The sequence below is a fragment of the Sceloporus occidentalis genome, unplaced genomic scaffold, assembly GCF_023333645.1.
Source record: "Sceloporus occidentalis isolate IW3139 unplaced genomic scaffold, rSceOcc1.0.p SCAF_3, whole genome shotgun sequence".
NCBI classification, from domain to species: domain Eukaryota; kingdom Metazoa; phylum Chordata; class Lepidosauria; order Squamata; family Phrynosomatidae; genus Sceloporus; species Sceloporus occidentalis.
The window spans coordinates 129,301,699-129,325,297 of record NW_028316983.1 but is presented as its reverse complement, the minus strand read 5'-3'; the positions used below and the strand labels follow the sequence as shown (position 1 = coordinate 129,325,297).

General features: G+C 38.1%; 1 protein-coding gene across 8 annotated transcripts in view; it reads left to right on the top strand.

Annotated features, from left to right (window-relative positions):
* Window positions 1-23,599, top strand: part of LOC149316768 (protocadherin beta-16-like) — a 139,513-nt gene that overhangs the window by 92,410 nt on the left and 23,504 nt on the right. The window contains exon 1 of one of the 8 annotated variants that reach the window (XM_089516229.1): window positions 13,678-16,129. The exons of the other annotated variants lie outside the window; for them this stretch is intronic. Within the exon in view, the coding sequence (XP_089372355.1) occupies window positions 13,709-16,129 (2,421 nt within the window). The 5' untranslated portion in view covers window positions 13,678-13,708. Of the gene's footprint in view, window positions 1-13,677; window positions 16,130-23,599 lie in introns of those variants that run through there. 8 annotated transcript variants of the gene reach the window in all.

Here is a 23,599-nt window from a genome sequence, read left to right as displayed (position 1 = left end):
ATTATGTGGGAAATGAACAGGCTGTTTAGTACTCTTTTAGGCTATTTATTGTAAACATTCACAGATATATACACATAATATTCCCCTTAAGGAGAAACACAGGCATACTAATGTCTGGGGGCATGTTTAATCTTCATTATATCCTATTACATTGCATAGAAGGCATCTGGCATTACACACATTGCATCACATGTGTGTACTGGATAAATGTGGCTGGGATATGGGATGCATCCAGGTTGCACTTGTCCGGCCCCGGCTTTGTGCAATAACGCTTTAAAAATTAAACCCGACTTTATCCCGTGAGGGATAAGTCACTTTCAATTCAACGCGATAATCTCTTTATAAGAGACAGGAATGGGGAACCATGCCTGTTTCAAGGAGAAACTAGAGGAAGCTAGTTTGACATTTAAATTGAAAGAAAAAGAGAGGAAAATGAAGATTTGAGGCTGAAGAGAATGAGAGACCCTGGAAAACAGAAACTGATAATGGAGATTTATATTTGAAAAGCAAGAAAGGCAGTGCAAGGGAGAGGAAGTAAGACTAAAAAACTGCAAGAGAAAATTTTAAAGTTTGAAATGGAAGACAGACCAAAGCAATCCAACAACATCTGAAGAGCCACATGATTCCCACCCCTGCATTAAATTCTTAGGTTTTATATTTATAAGTGTTTATGGATTCCAGCTCACTTTAGTCCCATGAAGCAGGCTAGAGTGCAGAAAAGTTAATGCCAAGCAAATATGCTTGGCTTTCAGATACTAAAAGGCTTGTTGTTGTTTTTGCTGGAACAGACCAACAAAGCTGCACCCTCAAAATAGTGGTCAATTTGGCTTTTAGAGAACAAAGAAGATGAAATATTCCAAAGTGTGACATTTCCTGTTGGGAATTATCTTGCAAATTGAAGCCACTTTCTATTCTGTATATGCCCCAAATTTTCTTTTGTGTCCATACTTCTTCAATAAGATAGTATCTTTATTGTAATAACTGACAAATCAGGCAGGCTGTAATTTTCTAAAGTAAACTGCTTTATGTGCAACTAGTTGTTCTTCCTTGTTAAGATTACAGATTTGCAGTTTCTCAAACCTGTGTAGGTTAGTTGTTGTTTTACTTGCTAAATGAATATGAGAGCCTGGGCATCTATACTCAGATATAAATGGCAATGTATAATCCACAGGTGATATTTTGATGTAGTAATTCTTGACAGTCACAGATCTAAATCCATCTGTTAGTACAGACTGTAGTAAGACGTATTAAATGTTGGCTTGTGGGTCTGCTCTTCTTGTGGCTAACAGTTAGATTTAGGTGATAGTCCAAAAATGCAAGAGCTTGGATTCACAAGGATGTGGTCCAGGATTTCTCATCAGTTATTTAAGAATGGCTCCCACCAATAATTTTGGTAGACATGGAGAGTGGAGGAAAGTTACAACAGGAATCTTGCTTATTATGTTAACAAGTTGTTCAGAAATAACAGTGAATGGCCAAGTGACAGGAGATATTGGCTAGCAAACTTCCATTTATGCATTGCCCTTTGTAACCTGACTCATATCTTGCATGGACAAAGGCTGTTGCCTAGTTGATGTTAGACCTAATGGTGTATAGACAATATTGTTTGTTAATGTTAATTTCAGTAGTATTACAGTTTAAAATGTAGGTTGGAATCAAATAAAACAAAATATAGTATGAGAAATCTAAGAAAGATTTCTCCTATGATAATTGTCCCTCTAGGATAGTAGGAGCTGAGAAGGAAGAAAGGAATGAAAAGTAATTTAATTAAGAAGGTTAAAGAAAAGAAAAGAATAAGGAAAGGAAGTGAAAACCCTGAGCCCAGTGAATAAACGAGATGCCATGAAGCAAAATCTGGTTGTAGTTGTCAGAGATAATGGGCATCCTCCGCTTTCTGCCTCTGCCTCACTTTGAATTCTTTTATTGGATGCCTTCTCTGACCCTTACATGAATATTACGGATATCCCAAAGGAGGAGATGGTACAGGAGGAAAATCGTACCCTGACTATATATTTAATCCTATGCTTGGCTGCCATCTCCTCTGTGTTCCTCCTTTCTCTGCTGGTGTTTATTGCCATCAAGATTCAGAAGCAAAGGAAGTTGATAAGAAGCTGTAACTCTACACATAATTTCCAGGAGAACCATATGGAGTCTTGAAGAGAGTCCCTTTCTCAAGCCTACAACTATGAGATGTGTTTAGCGGGTGGCTCTCTGAGCACGAGTTTCGGTTTCTGAGGCCTCTATTCCCAGTTTTTTCTATGGGGCCTCCAAAGACCCAGAAAGACCTAAGGAATTCAACTTATTCTCAAGAGATCCCTAGTTGTGCAGAGGAAAGGCAATTAACTCAGGTGAGAATAATTAATTTAATCTAATCGTTTTAATAAATCCATGGTGATCTATTTATTTTATTTCATCTATGCATTGTCTTCCAAAAATAGATGAAAATATGAATATTTTAGAAAAATAAATAAATAAAAGGCCTCAACAATATAGTGTTGAGGCCGCCCCTTTCTCCCCCAGATCGTGGCCGCGCCAACCAAACGGCGCAGCCACGATGCACCTGGAAAAAGGAGCCGCAAAATTCGGCTCCTTTCTCCACTGCTACTGAGGTGCCATTAGCACCCTGGAGCGTCGCGATGATGTCCCTTGTGCCCTGCACTGTTTGGATGCAGCGCACAAGACATATATCATCATGTGGCACACCGTGTAAAGGCAGCGTGCAAATATGGCACCTGGACAGCACGATAGGGCTCTGGAGTATGTGGACGCTCCATTCTCCTAAGCCCTAATTTCAGCCCCAGGCTGGCGCATAGCACCAGTTTGTACTGGGCCTGTATCTATAAGACCTAAAACTGAAAGAACTGAACAAGTGTTAGCAATGCTTCTCCTTTTCTTAGTTTTCTTTCAGTACCAGTTTCCATTTGTATAACTTTTTTCTGTTCAGGCATAAAGAAATATGGTGTTTATTTTCCACATTATATCTTTCATGAAAACTTTATGGATCATCTTGAATCTTTCTGTCCTCTTCTGTCCAAGCTGCTTTCCCAGTATAGACAGGAGAGTTGTTTTCAAAACACCTAGCAGAAGGGGAAGGGTAATAAATTCTTAGCAACAATTTGGAATCTGAAAGTTGACAGCAATTTGGAAACTAGGAGAGTAACTCTAAAAGCTTGCCTTTGGTACAGCAATGAGTACTTAAATGTTCCTTCCTTGCCAAAACATCAGTGTCATCATCATAAAAGCAGATGTTACCAGCCCTCAAAACTATTTGTGTCTTATGAACCTGTCCAGGAATCAGAGTACACAATTAGGCTTTTAAAAGTGTGGAAACAAAAATGTTTAAATTAAGAGTTTAAAATGTTGGTAAAGAGAGCTTTGCCATTGAAAAGGCACTCAACTGTTATAGCTCTTCCAGTTTGCCACATTTTTTATAATTTTCCCCAACAGTTGGAAAACTGGGCAATTTTTTATTTAAAAAGAAAAAGAAGAAGACCCTGTAATGACAAATGTCCTTTGTACTGATTTGCCATTCAGTGAGAAATATGCATCCTGGTTTTTCCTCATTCAACCACATGGTGGTAGTGCAGGCAAACACATTGCTTGGAACTCTGAATTTTGATTTGTGTGAAGCAATTCAGAAGCAGCTCACAGCAGAGGTGCCTCTGAAACATGAATACAGCAACATTTTCTCTGTGATGAGGAGATAACATTCAATGGAGCTATCAGCACTTTAAGACAAATTTATTTCCCCATCGGCTTAGATAATCACTGGGGGAAAGTCAGATATTTTGTATTTTGGACAGACATTGAAGATAAGAGAGTTCTGAACCATGGCAGATTGCTTAAAGAACAAACAAGGTCTGTATTTTTTGCTTTTGTTCTCTGTGACCAATGTGTTGTGTGTCTCAGTTCATTATTCTGTGCCTGAAGAGAAGAAAAGTGGGTCTCTGGTGGCTAATGTTCTGAAGGATCTGAAACTGGGAATTGGGGAGCTTTCAGCTCGCAGAGCCCAACTAGTATCCAAAAGCTTTAACCAGTATTTCCACCTTGATACCCACTCTGGGAATATGCTTATAAATGACAAAATAGACAGAGAAAAATTATGTGGACAGACAGAGCCTTGCTTATTATTGTCTGAAATTGTGCTCCAAAACCCCTTAGAGCTCTATAGCATTGAGATGAAGGTAGAAGATGTGAATGACAATGCTCCCAAATTTTCTAAACATGAATTTGAGCTAGAAGTCCCTGAGAATGTCCCTAGAAATATGAAATTCCCTTTGGAATCTGCTCAGGATGAAGATCTGGGGAAAAACAGCATCCAAAACTACACCCTCAGTTCCAATGAACATTTCAAGCTGAGTGTGGAAAACAATAAGGATGGAAGCAAATATGTGGATCTCATTGTGGAGAAACCCCTAGACAGGGAGAGGGAGCCATTCTTTCTACTAACACTTATGGCTGTTGATGGAGGGATACCACAGAGAACAGGCACAGTTCAAATACATATTAAAGTGTTAGATATCAATGATAATTCCCCTCAATTTACTCAGTCTGAGTACAAAGTAATGATAAAGGAAAATAGCCCTCGGGATACTGTGGTCTCGAAAGTTGAAGCCAGAGATTTGGATTTTGGATCAAATGCTGAGATCACCTACTCTTTCCATAGAGTGTCTGAAAAAATACTTGATTTGTTTCATTTGAATGCAATGACTGGAGAAATCACTGTTTTGGGAGAAATTGATTATGAAAAGGAAAACACTTATGACATGAGCATCAAAGGGACTGATGGAGGGGGGCTTTCCGGTCAGTGCAAGGTATTGGTTGAGGTTGAGGATGTGAATGACAATGCCCCAGAAGTCTCTGTTATATCTCTCACAAATATCATCCAAGAAGATTCTCCTCTGAACACAGTGGTTGCTTTCTTAACTGTTACCGATCAGGATTTTGGAGACAATGGGAAAACTGCCTGTTCTGTTGAGATGAACCTTCCCTTTGTTTTAACCACCACAAAGAAGAACTATTACCAACTTGTTGTCCAAAGTCTCCTGGACAGAGAGAAAGTCTCTGAGTATAACATCTCCATCACAGCCATAGACCGGGGCACTCCTAGGCTCACCTCAACAAGAATTATACATGTGCAGATCTCTGATGTCAATGACAACTCCCCAGTATTTGAGAAGTCTTTATTTGAAATGACATTACAAGAAAATAATATTCCAGGACTACTAATTGGCTCAGTTCATGCTGTTGATCTAGACATGGAACAGAATGGCAAAGTCACCTATTCACTTTTGCCTGGAAAGTTTGGTGGTAGCCCTGCCGCCTCTTACATCTCCATCAACTCTGAAACTGGAAACATGTATGCCCTCCGATCTCTGGACTATGAGCAAATAAAAGATTTCAAAGTCACGGTGAAGGCTACAGATGGTGGTACTCCTCCTCTGAGCTCTGACGTTGTTGTGCGAGTTGTGGTTGCAGATGAAAATGACAATGCTCCCTTCTTCCTATATTCGCTTCAAAACAGCACATCAGCCTGCAATGAGCTGCTGCCCAAGAGAGTGGAGGCTGGATATCTGGTCACCAAAGTGGTGGCTGTGGATTGAGATTCTGGTCAGAACTCTTGGCTTTCCTATGAACTACTGAAGGCCACAGACCCTGGCCTTTTCAGCATAGGAGCCCAGAATGGAGAGGTGAAAACCAGGAGACCACTGACTGAGCGAGACTCGAGCAAACAGAGGCTTGTTATTGCGGTCAAAGACAATGGTGTCCCTCCTCAGACCAGCACTGCAACGCTCAACATACTTTTGGTGGATGGCTTTTCTGATCCTTATTTGAAGGTGGTGGATGTCCATCCACAAGAGCATGAAGAAGAGGGAACCTTGACCATGTATTTGGTGATTTGCTTGGCGTCCGTCTCTTCTGTGTTTCTGTTTTGCATTATTTCCTTTGCTATTATCAAAATGTGCAAGAAAGACTCTGGGGGCACTTTTATTGGTCCTCCTCCTCACTTTCCCCCTTCCAGGCCTGATATCCCAGAGAACTGTACCGATTCTCAGAGTGGGTCACTTTCCAGGAATTATCAGTATGATGTTTGTTTAGCTGGTGGATCTTTAAGCAGTGACTTCAGATTTCTTCGGCCTCTCATTCCTGTTTTTTCGGTGGCGGATCCAAACTTGGCTGTGAACCACAACAGCTCTTCTGGTTCCCAAGACCTGCCTAATTGTTTGGAAGACAGTAAATCAAAGGAACAGGTGAGAGAATGGTGTATTTTTCAATTGTTTGATATTTTGCCTTCTTCTTAGTCCCAGGACATCATCTCATCCTGGTCCTCAGTTGCTTGTAGATTTCATACATAGGTGAAATCATTGTCAGTACTAAAGTTTCTCCAGTATAATTTCTCTAATGATCCAGTTCTCCTTCTGTGATCAGTGTGATCATATAATTGATTGGCAAAAATAAGTTTTGCTCAGATCTGGGAATGTATTGAAGAAGTATTGCCCACTTTTTGCCGTTAATGTTTGAATTTGAGTATATTGTCACACCTCAAAATAGAAGTGGCTCCCTCGTGTTGGGACATCACCCATCCAAAACCTGTTCTATTTATGGCTGGATTAACTTTTATTGATCCAGGAAGAAGTCATTGTAATTACATAGAGAAGAGGATGTAATGCAGTAGCTGTTAAAAAAAAATAACATTGAGCAAAAACAGAGCTGACCTGAACATCCAAACCCACAGAATTTTCAGTAATCATTTAGTTATTAGTTCGCTCAAAGACTCATCTGAGATCTGAAATGTCATGGATATGTGAGTTCAGGATGCAGAAGTTTGAATATTGAGGTAGGTTTCTTGTTTTCCACTTTTTAAACATTTAAAGGTAAAGCCATGCCACTTGACTGAATGAAATCTGGCAATGTGACTACCACATATTTCTGGTTTTTAAAATAGGTGTGATAATGTTCCTAGGATGAAAATACAGTGGACCCTTCCCTTACGAAGAGGATCCATTCTTGATCCCCCCACGTAAGGGGAATTCTGCATATGCTCACACCCCATTGAAACAATGGGGTGGGGGCAAACGCCATATGTTTTATTGTCGTTCGGCTTCAGCATAAGCTTGAAGCCATGTGTAATGCGTCCGCGTACAGCTCGGGCATACTGTATTTGTGAACTTACTGTTTATACCTATGGCTAAATGGAACAACTAATCTTGCCCTATTGATATTGTACAACCATACACAGAGTTATACTCAAAGGGTGCCATAGAAACAAGTTACATGATATTACCAATTCAGAAACAACCAAAGGTCATAAAGCAGACGGTCTTGGTTTGACTTCCATTTTTATGGAATCTGCCATTTATGTTTCCTGTCAATCCAAAAGACTAGCATTCTGTTTCCTGAGTGGTCACTAGTTACCTAGAGGACGTCCATAAGCAGTATGTGGGTACAATTGCATCCTCTGTCTATTGTTCCCTAGCAATTGATATGTGGATGCTGACTGCCTCTGATCCTAAGGATGGTGTATATTATGGGTATGTTGACTAACAGCCGTTGATAGCTGTCCAAGTCATTATCAGCAAGCAGTGTGGTATATGTGCTGTATGAAAGGTCTTCTTTAAAAATAGCAATAGCAATAGCATTTACATGCTGAATAGCAATAGCAATAGTGTTTACATTTATATAGCTCTTCATAAGCACCCTCTCAGCAGTTTACAGTGTGTTAGCCAGTCGTCCCCAACAAGTTGGATACTTATTTTGTTGACCTACGAAAGGATGGAAGGTTGAGTCAACCTGGGAGCCCTGGGATTGAACTCACAATGTTGTGGGTGCAATACTGGCATCTAACCACTGTGCCACCAGGGCTCCCTAATCTCCTATCATTCAGCTTCATGGTTCTAGTGGTCTGAGACTTCCCGTCTTCCCATCAAAATGCCTGTAAAATGCCCTGAGAAGCAATTTTAAAAAATAACCAGAAAACATTACTTCTTGAAGCACTCAGTCAACATCATTGTCATTCAATTTCTTACTTTTGTCCTGTATTTTGTTATGCCTTCATTATTCTGTTTTTCACCTCCTTCAAAGGTAATCCATCAGAGGCAGGGTTGGAAAAAAGCAGTTAAGACAAACAAACAAACAAGTTTTGGTTTGAAGCAGGTTTTGTGTGTGTGTGTGTGTGTGTGTGTGTGTGCATGCAGCAGTATAGGACTAAATCAGAAAATTAAGAAGCAAAATTCAGTTCAGATATTGTGGCCACTGGCTTAAATAATAATTGTTCTTTTAAAAAGTCATTTTTTAAAGCAAGATGTTTTGGTTGAATGTATGTTAACTGACGGATTTGTTTCTGAATGCCGTTTCTTGCGGTATAAAATCAAGTGAGTAAAAAGAAGCAACTGATACTCGATACTGGTCTAGCAATGAACAATTGCCAATAAACTGTTTGAGTTAAAATGTTTACATTTAAACAGTGATTGTTGTTCCAGTAAGAGGGTTGGAAAATAGTAATAGTAGCTGTACTTTAAAAATATGTATATGGATAATCTTTTTTCCCCCCAAAAGGAATGTTTTTTTAAAAAAAAATTTGGTTTAAACCATGGTTTAAACCAACTAGTTTAAACCAGCTAACCATGAAAAGACAACTATGCCGACTGTAACTCATTGATTTCTGTCCTGAAATAAGAAAGCCATTCCATCTTTTCTTCCAAAGAGGATTGTATGGGGGTTCTTTATGAACTCAAGAGCAACTTAGATTCCTGAATATTTCTGTGGCTGAAATTATAATAAATAATAATAATAAATTTTATTTGTATACCGCTTTTCTCATTATGAATGAGAATGTGGCCTAGACATCCAAAGCATCCTCATTTTGGAGCCATTTCCAACTTAAGCATGCTAAACACATCAGGAAGTGAGGGAGTGTTGGATAAATGAGAAAAATCCTAATGCAATTTTTGATTAAACTCAATTGAAAAGGAAACATAATTTGAATTAAAAAGGATACATCCTGAACCCCTGAGGGTCAAAAAAGGGTATACTTTTCTGATGTATTTTCTTTCACAGCCAGTTTTCCATATGGCTTACTTAATGGACTTTATCACACAACCCCCATTCTTGCTGCAATTGCATAAATGAAAGGACATTCATGCATACCAGTTTGGGACTCCTTACCACATGTCCCTTCAATAGCATGACTGCTGTTGTTGGTTCCATGTGTTCTCTTCCACCTTTATCCTTAACTCCACTTCTCTGCCCTGTGTCCTACCCAGCATGCCTTTCATTTGTATGTATGTTTTGTTTTTTACACAATTCCAGAGTTATGCTAATGTGGTTTAAGAAAAAAAACACCCAAATGCAAAATAAGTAAATAAAAAAATGTTTAAAAAACACAAACAGACTGTTCTGGAATACTGAAAGGGAGGGAGGATGGGGATAAGAGGAGACACTGATACCACATGACCATGCAATCCCAGAACTGCCCAGGAGCAATTTCCTGCACCTGAGGACTGTAACTATACCAGTACAATAGGGAGCTTGTTGATGGGTTTTCCCCATCAGTGGCAAGGTGTGGTCTAACCATGATTGGAACACAAGGCAGTGACAGACAAGAGGAAGATGATGTTGTGTGATAGGTATAGCCAAAGGCTCTATTATCCAGATTTTTTGACAGTTTAAAAGTCCACTAAAAGGACATAGTCATGCCCATAGTTATTCCCTTTAGAACATCTGCTGAAATAATATTATAGAAGCCTCGTTGTGGGTTTATGCTAAAGAAGTCTGTATATTTTGAACATATTATGAAACACAACCACCATTTAAAAAATAATAATTCCTAGAGGATATGGATCCATATGACACATACAGATTAGATGTTTCTGTTCCAAAATGTTCACATTTTCACATAAATTATTGTAGCAGAATTGAGAAACTTTGGCTGTGGGATTTTATACAAGGTGGTACCATTGTATAAAACAGCAGAAATCAAACATTGCATTCATTTCCCCAAAGCTTTGGCCTTTAGACAAAAGAATCTTAAAGAAGGCTACTACTCTTCTCTGAAAGAAGATCAATAGAAATAGAGCAGCCAAACCTATTTCCATAAATAAATGCACCAAAGGATATATCCCTCATGATATTGTGACTAACAAACTGAGTAAATGTGGAATAGATGGAAGTCCCATCAGATGGTTCCACAATCAGATGGAAAACCATGTACAAAGACTTGTCATCAGTGGTTGCACTTCAGATTGGAGGAAAGTCTTAAACAGTGTGTTTCGAGGTTCTGTTTTGGGACCAGTCAACATTTTTATTAATGATTTAGGACAGTGATAGAGTAGTGGGAATCCATATCAAGTTTGCAGATGATAGAAAACTAGTTGTAGCTGACACATCGGAAGACAGAAAAGGAATCCAAAAAGATTTTAATAAACTAGAAAATTGGGCTGAAACTAATATAATGAAATTCAGTGGAGACAAATGCAAAATTCTACATTTAGACCATGAAAATCAAATGTACAGGTATAGGAACTCAGATATTTGGCTTAGCAGTAGTAAATGTGAAAAACTTGGGATTATTGTTGATCATAAATTGAACATATGTCAGCAGCAAGTTAGGCAAATACTATTTTAGCCTGCATTAATAGAACCATAGTTTCCAGATCAAGGGAAGTCATAGTTCCACTATATTCTCCACTATACAGGCCTCATCTGGAGCATTGTACTCAGTTCTTGATACCTATTTTTAAGAAGGATATAGACAAGTTCAGGCAGGTCCAGAGAAGGGCAGCAGAGATGGTAAGAAGTATGGGGAACAAAACATATGAGAAAGGTTGAGGGAGACGGGCAAGTTAACATTAGTGAAGAAAAGACTGAGAGGTGATATGGTTGTACTCTAAATATCTAAAGGGATGTTACAGAGAGGAGAATGCAGGCTTGTTCCATGACGCCCCAGAGGATTATACCAGGTCTAATGGTTCTGAGTTACAGAAGAGTAGACTTTGAACATTAGAAAAAAAATGTCTTGATGGTGGTTGAGAAACAGAACAAATTATTGAAAGATGTGTTGGGGTTTCTTTCTCTGGATAAGCTCAGAAAGTGACTGGACAGCTATCTGTTGAGGATGCTCAACTTGGAGTTTCTGCATTGAACAGTGACTTACACTCATTGGCCTATCAGGCTACTCCCAGTTCTATCATTCCATGATTCTGTTGGGAATGTAGAAAAAAGTGAAAAGTAAACCTCAGGCATTATTTTGTGAAGGGCCATGTTGAGTTTGCCATCTTTCTTGAAAGAAGCAGGAAATGGAAATACACCACCATACCAGGCATTTTTGCTTGTTTCTTATGTATCTCTTCAGCATTGGGGTGGATGAGCCCTTCTACTATTTAGTTCCAGAGGAAATAAAAAGGGGATCTGTGGTAGCTCATGTGTTAGAAGATTTGAAAGTGGATGTCAGAGTTGTCTGCTCAGAAAGCCAGTTTCTAAGAACTCCAAGCAGTATTTCCAGCTGGGTCTTCACTCTGGGAATTTGATATTAAAGAATAAAATAGACTGAGAGGGTTTGTGTGGTCAGAAAGACTCTCGTGTCCTCTCTGAAATAATACTGGAAAATTTGTGCATCTGAACAGCAGTGAAACTCATAGATTTGAATGGCAATATTACTACCTTCTTTAAAAATAAATTCATTTTTTAAAATTAACCAACTCCCATAATTACTCCTGAGGATAACATCACCATTACAGCCACTGATAGGAGCTCTTCCAGGGTCACTTCAGTGAAAATTATTGTCATTCCGATCTTTGATATTAATGACAACCTTCCAGCATTTGAAAGATCCTTCTATGACATGCATTTACAGGAAAACAATGTTCCAGGCCTTTTCATTGCCTTAGTCCAAGCTGTGGATCAGGACAGAGCACAGTGCCTAAGTGATCTATTCCCTTTTCCTTGGGAAGGTGAAGGATGGCCCTGCATAGTTTTACATATCCATCAACTCTGAAACAGGAAGTCTATATGCAATCCGGTGTCTAGATTTTGAGGAATTAAAAATGTTTCATGTAACCATCCAGGCTGTAGATAAAATTTCTACTTCACTGAGTTCAGAGGTTCTTGTCCAAATCCATATCCTAGATGAAAACAACAATGCCCTCTTCATCCACTACCCTTCGAATGACCTGGTGCCATAGGGAGCAGGAGCTGGTTACCTGGTCACCAAGATGGGCTGTGGACAGAGACTGTGGTCACTATCCGTGGCTTTCCTATCACCTCCTAAAGGCCACAGAAACCAGACTGGGCCCAAAACAGAGAAGTGAAAGCCATGAAGCCAGTGAATAAATAAGATGCCATGAAGCAAAATCTGATTGTGGTGGTTAGAAATAAAGGACATATTTCCCTGTTCACCACTGCAGTGCCACGTTGCAAATTCTACAGGTGGACAGCTTCTCTGAGCCTTACAAGATTAAAATTATGGGTATCCCTATGGAGAAAGTAGTAGAGGAAGAAGACCACAGCTTGATTCTGTATTTGATCATAGGCTTGGCTACCTTTTTCTCAGTTTTCCTTTTTTCTCTATTAATGTTTTTTCCTTTGTGGGTTCAGGAGGGGGGGGGGGAGGAAATTCATGGGAAACTTACTCCTTCCCTACTTTTTTTGTGGGGCCCTGTTCTAATGAAAATCATGTACTCTGCATCCACACTGCAGAAATAATCTGGTTTGACACAACTTTAATAATAATAATTTAATTTGTTTTATTTATATACCGCTATTCCAAAGATCATAGCGGTGAACAGCAAGTAAGCTAATTAGCAAGTAAGCTAATTTGCCCCCAACAGTCTGGGTACTCATTTTAGCGACCTCGGAAGGATGCAAGCCTGAGTCGAGCTTGGGCCCTTTTGCTGGTCTTGAACTCGCAACCTTGTGGTTTTGAGTGAATGGCTGCAGTACAGGCATTTAACCACTGCGCCACCAGGGCTTTAACTTCCATGGCTCCATGTTATGGAAATGTGGGAGCTGTAGTTGTGAATAATTGATTTAAGATATTCACATCTTCCTGGCTGTGTGATTTTTTTGTGTGTGTAAAAAGGGTTAGCATAAATAAAACAAAATGTTCACATAGCTAGGAAGATGCAAATATTTTAAATCATTTATTCACAACTACAGCTCCCAGAATTCCAAGATGAGGTATAGATCAACTTGTGTGTATAGATCTGCAACAATCCAGTATATTTTGTTGATGCTTACGTCTCTGAAAATATAGGAGAGTGCTCCTCTAGACTGGCGCTATTTTGAATTATTATATGAAATATATTATACTTATTTATTTCGTTTGGTTCTTTTCTGCCTTATCCACTTAAAAAGTGACATATTGCTCAATATATGGATGATTCACTGGATATAAGAGATAAAAATAATTTCTCTTTGGCTGTCTTTGGAGTAAATGCAATGTTAGTGTATTTTTCTGAGTAGACCACAAGATGGCAGGATTGGCAAACTCATTGTCATTTGGAAATTTGCACTAGAGCGACTGAGTTAGGAAAGCTGTGGTCAGATGAAACTGAATGAGACGGAAGCAGGATCTTTATCTTTGAAGGAAATACAAATTAAAGAGAGCAACACTAACTATCAGAGAAGAAAAATAATTTTCACAGTAACTCAGAAGACAAACATTTCTATAAATACAAGGATTTGAAGATTTTCCCTGGAAGAGGCTGGAAGTATGGAAGGTGACCTCAGAAACACACCAGGTCTGTATCTTTTGCTTTTGTTCTCTGTGTCTGAAGTGATGTGTGTTTCCATTCATTATTCTGTGCCTGAAGAGAAGAAAAGTGGATCCTTAGTAGCTAATGTGCTGGAAGATTTGAAACTAGGAATTGGGGAGCTTTCTGCTCGCAGAGCCCAGCTAGTGTCCAAAAGCTCCAAGCAGTATTTCTCCTTTGATACCCACTCTGGGAATCTACTCATAAATGACAAAATAGACAGAGAAGCTTTGTGTGGCCAGACTGAACCTTGCTTACTGTTTTCTCAAATTGTGCTGGAAGACCCCTTGGAGTTCTACAGTATTGACATAAGAATAGAAGATGTGAATGACAATTCTCCCATATTCTCCAAACATGAATATGAGCTAGAAGTCCTTGAGAATGTTCCTAGAAATACAAAATTCCCTTTGGAATCTGCTCAGGATGAGGATCTGGGGGAAAACAGCATCCAAAACTACACCCTCAGTTCCAATGAATATTTCACGTTAGCTGTGGAAAACAATAAGGATGGAAGCAAATATGTGGATCTCGTTGTGGAGAAACCCCTAGACAGGGAGAGGGAGCCATTCTTTGGACTAAAACTTATGGCTGTTGATGGAGGGACACCACAGAGAATGGGCACAGTTCAAATAAATATTAAAGTGTTAGATAGCAATGATAATCTCCCTCAGTTCACTCAGTCTGAATACAAAGTAAGATTAAAAGAAAATAGCCCTCGGGATACTCTGGTTGCCAAAGTAGAAGCCAGAGATTTGGATTTTGGAACAAATGCTCAGCTCACCTATTCCTTCCATCGAGTGTCTCGAAAAATACTTGACTTGTTCCACTTGAATGAAATGACTGGGGAAATCACTGTTTTGGGAGAAATAGATTATGAAAAAGAATCCATTTACGATATGAGCATCAAAGCAACTGATGGAGGAGGACTTTCGGGACAGTGCAAAGTCCTGGTAGAGGTGGAAGACATGAATGACAGCATCCCTGAAGTTTCAGTCATATCCCTTAAGAACATTATTCGAGAGGATTCTCCCTTAGAGACAGTGGTGGCCCTTTTTAGTGTCACAGATGAAGACTCTGGAGACAATGGTAAAACTGCCTGTTCTGTTGAAATGAAACTTCCTTTTGTATTAAAAGCTACCAAAAATAACTTTTACCAGCTTGTTATCCAAAGTGCCCTAGATAGAGAGAAAGTTCATGAATATAATGTCACCATCACAGCCATAGACCGGGGTTCTCCTAGGCTCACTTCAACAAGACTTATTCATGTTCAAATATCAGATGTCAATGACAACACTCCAGTATTTGAAAAATCTTTATTTGAAATGACAATACAAGAAAATAATATTCCAGGACTACTAATTGGCTCTGTTCATGCTGTTGATCTAGATATGGAACAGAATGGCAAAGTCACCTATTCACTTTTGCCTGGAAAGTTTGGTGGTAGCCCTGCAGCCTCTTACATCTCCATCAACTCTGAAACTGGAAACATGTATGCCCTCCGATCTCTGGACTATGAGCAAATAAAAGATTTCAAAGTCACAGTGAAGGCTACAGATGGTGGTACTTCTCCTCTGAGCTCTGACGTTGTTGTGCGAGTTGTGGTTGCAGATGAAAATGACAATGCTCCCTTCTTCCTCTATCCGCTTCAAAACAGCACATCAGCCTGCAATGAGCTGCTGCCCAAGAGGGTGGAGGCTGGATATCTGGTCACCAAAGTGGTGGCTGTGGATCGAGATTCTGGTCAGAACTCTTGGCTTTCCTATGAACTGCTGAAGGCCACAGACCCTGGCCTTTTCAGCATAGGAGCCCAGAATGGAGAGGTGAAAACCAGGAGACCACTGACTGAGCGAGACATAAGCAAACAAAGGCTTGTTATTGCAGTCAAAGACAATGGTGTACCTGGTCAGACCAGCACTGCAACACTCAACATACTTTTGGTGGATGGCTTTTCTGATCCTTATTTGAAGGCGGTGCATGTCCGTCCACAAGAGCATGAAGATGAGGGAACCTTGACCATGTATTTGGTGATCTGCTTGGCATCTGTCTCTTCTGTGTTTCTGTTTTGCATTATTTCCTTTGCTATTATCAAAATGTGCAAGAAAGACCCTGGAGGCAGTTTTATTGCTGCCCCCCCTCACTTTCCTCCTTCCAGGCCTGACTTCCCAGAGAACTGCACTGATTCTCAGAGTGGATCACTTTCCAGGAATTATCAGTATGACGTTTGCTTAACTGGTGGATCCTTGAGCAGTGACTTCAGATTTCTTCGGCCTCTCATTCCTGTTTTTTCTGTGGCGGACTCAAACATCCCTGCAAACCACATGATCTCATCTAGTACCCAAGAAATTTCTGAGCAGACCATAAATAAAGAAGCAAAGGAAGAGGTGAGATAATTATATGACATTTTTTTGTTGAAAACAGTTCTGTATGTATAATTTCTGCAATACTGTTACTCATTTCTTTTCTTTCTGTGATTGTTTCTGTGTTTCTATGAATGTTGTTGTTGTTGTGTGCCTTAAATCAGTTTTGACTTATGGCAACCCTAAGGCAACCCTATCATGGATTTTTTTTTTGATAAAGACAAAGTAAATGTGTCTATATTAATGAAGTGTAGCTAAGATTTTGAATGTTTTATTTGTATTTGTGGACATTATAATACTCCCAATATTAACTACTTAGCTTCATTACATATTTCATTCGTAAACAGACCCATGCTTGGCTTGATCAACCATATTACTTATCCAAGGAAAAGTAGTGCCAAATTAAGGGAAATGATGGTGAAACAGCTACAGTTAGGAAAAAATAAATGCATTGACCAAAACAAGGGTTACTGGAGCCAGTATGAAGCACCCAAGCCTAGGTTGCTCAAACTTCATGTGATCACAGATGGTGTCAAAGAGCCACCTGAGACTCAGAGGGTGGCATGGAAATTCAAGAGGAGTAAACAGAGGTTTGAGTATTATAATTACCAATCATTTCAAAAAGTGTTCTGTATGTTTTATTTTGTTTTTGTTTTTTTCCTTTTCTAATTAACACTAAAAGTGAAGTCGTATTGCTTCACCGAGCAAAATATGGCCCAGTGACTGTGTGGCAATGACATATTTTCTGCATTGTAAATGGGCCTTGTAATTCAATGGTAGTCCATGGTTGGAAGCCTTTGTACCCATGACATCTAGAGCAGAAAATTGTCTGCCTCTTAGTGTAGCATATGTGCAGCAGATAATGCCTTTAAATATTGTCATAGTGGACACTGTGCTTCCTCATATTAAAGCGCCACTCCTGAACTGATCATAGATACATTCATGAATCAGGAATATTTATGTCCTGTCCAAAGAATATCAGTAATTTTTAAAACAAGGGACTAAACAATGTGTTATATGAAGAAAAAAGGTGGCACACCGAAGGGAATATATATTATGTAACACACTGTGCAACAGAGTATTTCATTAAGAAATAAGAAATGCCTATAAAGAAGAGCACCAGAATGTTGAGAGGCCCTCACTGCATGAGTATTCCATATTTAGCTGCCAGTTATGTTTCCTGTATCTCTATTTTCTCAGGAGCCGATGAAAATGTTATTAGAGAGAGCCAAAGGTATTCAGATGTCTCCTCCCAGTCTCCACATGGGAACACCACTCTGCTATTAAACTGGTGTACAGCAGGTTTCGTAGGAAATAATCCTAGCTCAGAAAGGGCAACTGGACCAGCCAGCAATACCGAGTCTTCCACAGGGTTGGTTTTACTCATTGACCCAGTGTTGCTGCTAGTTTTTTCTGCTTCTGGTTACTGATGGTGGATACAGAAGATGGAAATAGAAGAATATTCCTATTATTCTTTGACACCAAAGTGGGATTTTAGTAAGGATAGGAAAGAATAGTTGAAAGGGAAATGGGAAATCTTTAATAGTTGCATATCAAAGGAAAGTGTAAATTGAATCTTGTTTACATATGCCTCCTAGGACTCCTAACTGGTTAACCTTTGAATGAGGCATCCCTTTTAAAGAAGAATGTGCTTTATACTTACTACTTGCCAGTCTGAAACCCACTAGGGTCAGTTTGAGCTATTCCTCTAGCTTATATACATATGTAGAGCTTCACTAGAAGTTGAGATATGACTCATCTGTTTTTGTCATTGTTAACTCCTGCTTTTATGAAACTCAAGATAACATATGTGCATTTCCCACAGAACTTCCATCCAGGTAAAGACCAAATGCAGTCTGAGGTCCAGAAACTTTTAGTCCAAATGCATCTGAGGAAGTTGACTTAAGTCTATGAAAGCTCATGCTACCAACTTCTTTCTTTAGTTAAAGGTGCTACAAGATCTCCCTACATACTGATTCTTAGTCTTAGAGTGAACTGTTCAATAGTCATATTACTAGCAGTTTCAGTTTGTGTGGTATATAGCTACACTCGCCATGCCATGTTATTTATTAAGATTACAGGGTTGCAGTCTTTCTGACAGCAAGGCTTCATTAACTTTAGAATTACCTTTGCTGTGGATATAGAGGGCATGCTTATCAAATTTGCAGAGAACACCAAGTTAGGAGGGGTAGCTAATACTTCAGAGGACAGGATTAAAATTCAAAAGTACCTTATAGATTATAAAGCTGGGCTAACAAAGTGAATTTCAACATGGAGAAATGTAAGGCTTCTTAGGCAGAAAAAATGAAATGCACAGATACTGTATAGGATGGGGGACACCAGGAACATAGCCAGGATTTTGGGAAGGGGGGGGGGTCCAGACTAAGTGCCACCATTATAGTGGGGCTTGGGTGCAGCGCCATGCACCATTCCTTGTATCTAACGGAAGGGGGGGAGTCTGGACCCCCCGGCCCCCCCCCCCTTCTTGGCTACGTCCCTGGGGAAACCTGGCTTGACAACAGTGCATGTGAAAGGCAGACCACAAGTTGAGTGTGACTTAACAGTGTGATGCAGCAGCTAAAAGTCAATACTTCAATGGAGATATAATGTCCAGATTGAGGGAAGTAATAGTACCACTCTATTCTAAATTTGGTCAGACCTCACCTGGAATATTGTGTCCAATTCTGGCCACCACAATTCCAGAGAGGGGTGACCAAAATAGTGGAAGGTGTGGAAACCATGCCCTATGAAGGATGCTTTGGGAACTGGGTATATTTAGCCTGTAGAAGAAAAGGTTAAGAGGCGATATGATAGCCTTACTTAACTATTTGAAGGGACATCATACTGAAGATTGATCAAGGTTGTTTTCTGCAGCTTCAGAGAATAGGAATCATAGCAGTGGATTCAAACTACAGGAAAAGATATTCCACTTAATATTAGGAAGAACCTCTTAACAGTAAGAGCTGTTTGACAGTGGATTATGCTGTGTCAGATACTTAATAATAATAAAATAAATAATAAAAATTTTATTTCTATACCACCCTTCTATATAACCAGGGCGGTGTACAACATCATAAAATACAACATCATAAAATACATAGATTACAAACACATTAAAAACAATACACTAACATTCTGGCCAGCTTGCCACTGCTGACATAGAGGAGGGGGGAACTAGTTGGAGCCTGTATCAGGGAATGCTAGTTTAAACAAGAAGGTCTTCAGCCCCTTTTTGAACTGGGTCAGGGAGGTGGCCGAGCGGAGCTCAATGGGCAGGGAGTTCCAGAGAGTCGGGGCCAAGATGGTAAAAGTCCTCCTAGACGTGGAGGCTAGTCTGGCCCCTGGAACCCTCAATAGCTGCTGCCCAGATGTTCTGAGAGTGTGGGGCGGATTGTATGGGGAGAGGCGGTCCTCAAGGTATCCTGGGCCCAAGCCATTTAGGGCTTTATAGGTAATAACCAACACCTTGTATTGCACCCGGAAGCGAATAGGCAGCCAGTGCAGATCTTTAAGCACTGGTGTTATATGGCTGGCTCTGGGTATGCCAGTAACCAGTCTGGTTGCCATGTTCTGTACTAGTTGTAGCTTCCGGGTATGGTACAAGGGTTGCCCCATGTAGAGCGCGTTGCAGAAATCCAAACGAGAGGTTACCAGAGCATGTACTACCGTTTCAAGGTCCCTCTGGTCCAGGTAAGGACGCAGCTGGCGAATCAGTCGAAGCTGATAACAGGTGCTCCTGACCGTCGCCGCATCCACCTGAGATTTTTTTTTTAATTATTATTTTTATTGGATGTAGGTTGAAAGTTACAAACAAGCTATTTGTCATTGTTTATCGTCACCAATCTTATATATCATGTTACATACAGGAAAAAAAGAAACCTAGTAATTTAACAACCAAAACAACCTCTTGTTATTTTTTTCTTTCCCCTAATATTTACAAAAAGGAAAAAAAGAAAAAAAGACAAAAAGAGTGTAATAATCCCAAACAACAAAAGTGTAATATTTAATAAAAAGAGAAACCCCTCCTTCCCCCTATCCCATCTATAGTATTTTCACTTGACAGTCATTTGAGCTTTTTCTCCAGAGAATTTCTTTACCTATAGCAGTCTCTTTGTCTGCTTCTTCAAATTACCTGACCTGTGTTTCAGTTTATATACAAATTATCTTTGTATATATATGTATATAATTATTCACTGTGGACCAATGCTTAGTTTCTTCTATTGTTCATTTTGATTAATCTAACTTGACCAATATGTGAACTTATATTAATCGGGGTGTAAAATAATAAATATAATATCTAATGTACCGGCCGTAAATTAGTAGGACCCTCAAAGGGGGGTATTTTTTAAGAAAGTATTGAAAATGAAAAAAAATAAAATAATAATAATGTAAATATATATATATATATATATATATATATATATATATATTATGTATATTCCCCCCTCCCTATCATTTCTAATTGATAAGAATTGCTATTTCTTTTGTATTCTCATTTTCAGTTCTTAATTTCTTTATATTTTATGACTCTTTACTTCATTAAGATGTCCACACTTATGACCAATATTTTTCACAAAAGATTTTAAAATTATTCTAATCATTGTTTGTTTTTTCAGCTTCATTTCCTCTTATAATGTTTGTTAACCTATCCAATTGCATCATTTCTGTAGATTTTTTCAGCCAATCATCTATTGAGGGGATTTCTTTATTTTTCCACATTTTTGCATATATGATTCTTGCAGCAGCTATCAGATACAATAAGATCTTCAAATGTTTCCTTTCTTCTTTACTTTCCAAAATACTTAGTAAAAGTAGTTCTGGTTTAAATTGAATTTGTATACCGAGAATTTTCTGTATTGAGTTATGTACTACCTTCCAATATTTATTTACTTTGGTACAGGTCCACCACATGTGGTATAATGATCCAATCCTTTTATTACATTTCCAGCAATTACCCTTCCCTTTTTTATTCATTTTAGCCAATTTACTAGGTGATAAGTACCAACGATGTGTCATTTTAAATATATTTTCTTTTATATCAATTGAGGCGGTAAATTTGATATCATTACCCCAAAGCCTTTCCCAACTTTCCAAATTCAAGGAATGCCCTATATTTCTTGCCCATTTTATTGTGGATTCTTTTATAACCTCCTCCTCTAATTCTCTTTCTAGAAGTAGTGAGTATAATTTAGATATTTTCGATTTATTTGATTTGAAAATAATTTTATCTAATTCATTTTCAGATTTTGAGATTCCTTTGTCTTTTAAGTCTATTTTAAACCTCTCCTTTAGTTGTCTATAAGGAAACCAAGAACACATATAATTCTTTTCCCGTAATTCCTCTACTGATCGCATCTCAGGTTCTTGATCATCCCATTTTAGTAAATCTGAGTATCTTAATGAATTACCTTCCTTTGAAACTATCTCAATTTTCCATGCTTCCTGGGGTGATATCCAAATTGGGATCTTAGTGTAAAATTTTGCTTTGATTGTTTCCCATACTAGCAATAATGATTTTCTAATGATATGATTTTCAAATTGTTTATTTGCTTTTATTCTATTATAGGCTAAATACCCGTGCCATCCAAATATTTTGTTAAAACCTTCCAAATTCAACATTTTTTTATCTGTAAGAGAGATCCAATCTATAACCCATATAAAGGCACACGCAAAATAATATAATTTAAGATCTGGAACACCAAAACCACCTCTGTTTTTTGAATCTTTCATCACTTTCCATTTTATTCTTGGTTTCTTCCCTCCCCATATAAATTTTGAGAGTTCTGTTTCCCATGGTTTGAATATTCTGTCATTTTGTATAATTGGAATATTTTGAAATAAAAAATTTAATTTGGGTAATATAGACATTTTAATTGCCGAAATTCTACCCATCAAAGATAAATTGAGAGTTTTCCACCTTTGTAGATCTTCCCTTATTCTTTTCCATGTTATCTCATAATTGTTATCAAATAATTCTGAATTCTTCCCTGATAATATTATTCCTAAATATTTAACCTTTTTATTGGGTATACATCCTATATCCTTCTGTATTTTTTCTATTTCTGTTTTAGACGTATTTATTGACAAAAAGTTGGATTTTGTTTTATTTACCTTTAGTCCCACGAACTTCCCAAATTCTTCCATCTCCATCATTATTTTTTGTATACTTTCTCTAGGTTCTTCTACTGTTAAAGCCAAATCGTCAGCATACGCTCGTAATTTGTATTCTATATTTCTAATCTTTGTTCCTCGAATTTCTTTGTTGTTACGAATTTTGTTAAGAAGTACTTCCATACATAGAATAAATAATAAAGGAGAGAGAGGACAACCCTGTCTTGTTCCTTTCATAATTTTGCAATATTCTGATAATTCCCCATTAATTATAATTTGAGCTGATTGCTTATAATATATTGCTTTGATCCATTTTAAAAAAATATGACCCACATCTATGATTTCCAGTAACTTAAACATAAAATTCCAGTTAATTGAGTCAAATGCTTTCTTGATGTCCAGAAATAAAATTGCTGCTTTTATACTAGGATTTTTTTCATAATATTCCACCAGATCTATCATTGTTCTTAAATTTTGTCTCATGTGCCTATTGGGTAAAAATCCAGTTGGGTCATCTTTTATATAATCCTGTAGAATTTTTCTTAGTCGTTTTGCCAATATTGATGTGAAAAGTTTATAATCTAAGTTCAACAAAGATATGGGCCTAAAATTTTGAGGTTCCATTAAATCTTTATCAGGTTTAGGAAGTAGAGTTATGAAAGCATTTGACCAAGACTCCGGGATTCCGTTATTCTTAATATCATTAAAAGTTATGTAGATCAAATTAGATAATTCTTCCTGTAATTTTTTATAATAAACTGCTGTAAATCCATCTGGTCCAGGAGCTTTCCCTTGTTTCATTTCCTTAATTCCTTCCAATATCTCCATCATTGTAATATTAGAGTTTAACAATTCTTTCTGCTGATTAGTTAGTATGTTTAAGCCATGATTTTGCAAATAATTTTCACACTTTCTTTCCCAATTTTTATTACATTCCTTCTCATGATATAATTTATTAAAGAAATTTATAAATATTTTTTGAATCCCCTTTGAATTTGTTACTATTTCTTTACCATCTTTCATTTTCAGGATCATTTTTTTTCCTCGTTCCTTCCTCAGTTTATATGCTAGTAATTTCCCAGATTTATTTCCCCCTTCAAATTCTTTTTGTTTCAATCTTTGTAATTTTCCCCCGATTTGCTCTGTTATTACTTCCCCCAGCTGGTCCCTCAATAATTTGATTTGTTCTGGAATTTTACTGTTTGTAAGATCCTTGCTCAATTCTATTTCTTTCATTCGAATTTGTTGGTTTATAAATTCATATTTTTGTCTTTTTTCCTTATTCCATTCTGCGTTTTTCTGAATAAAAAACCCACTCATCACAGCCTTAGATGCTTCCCATACTATTTGAGTATTTGTACCCTTATCTAGATTCTCTGCACA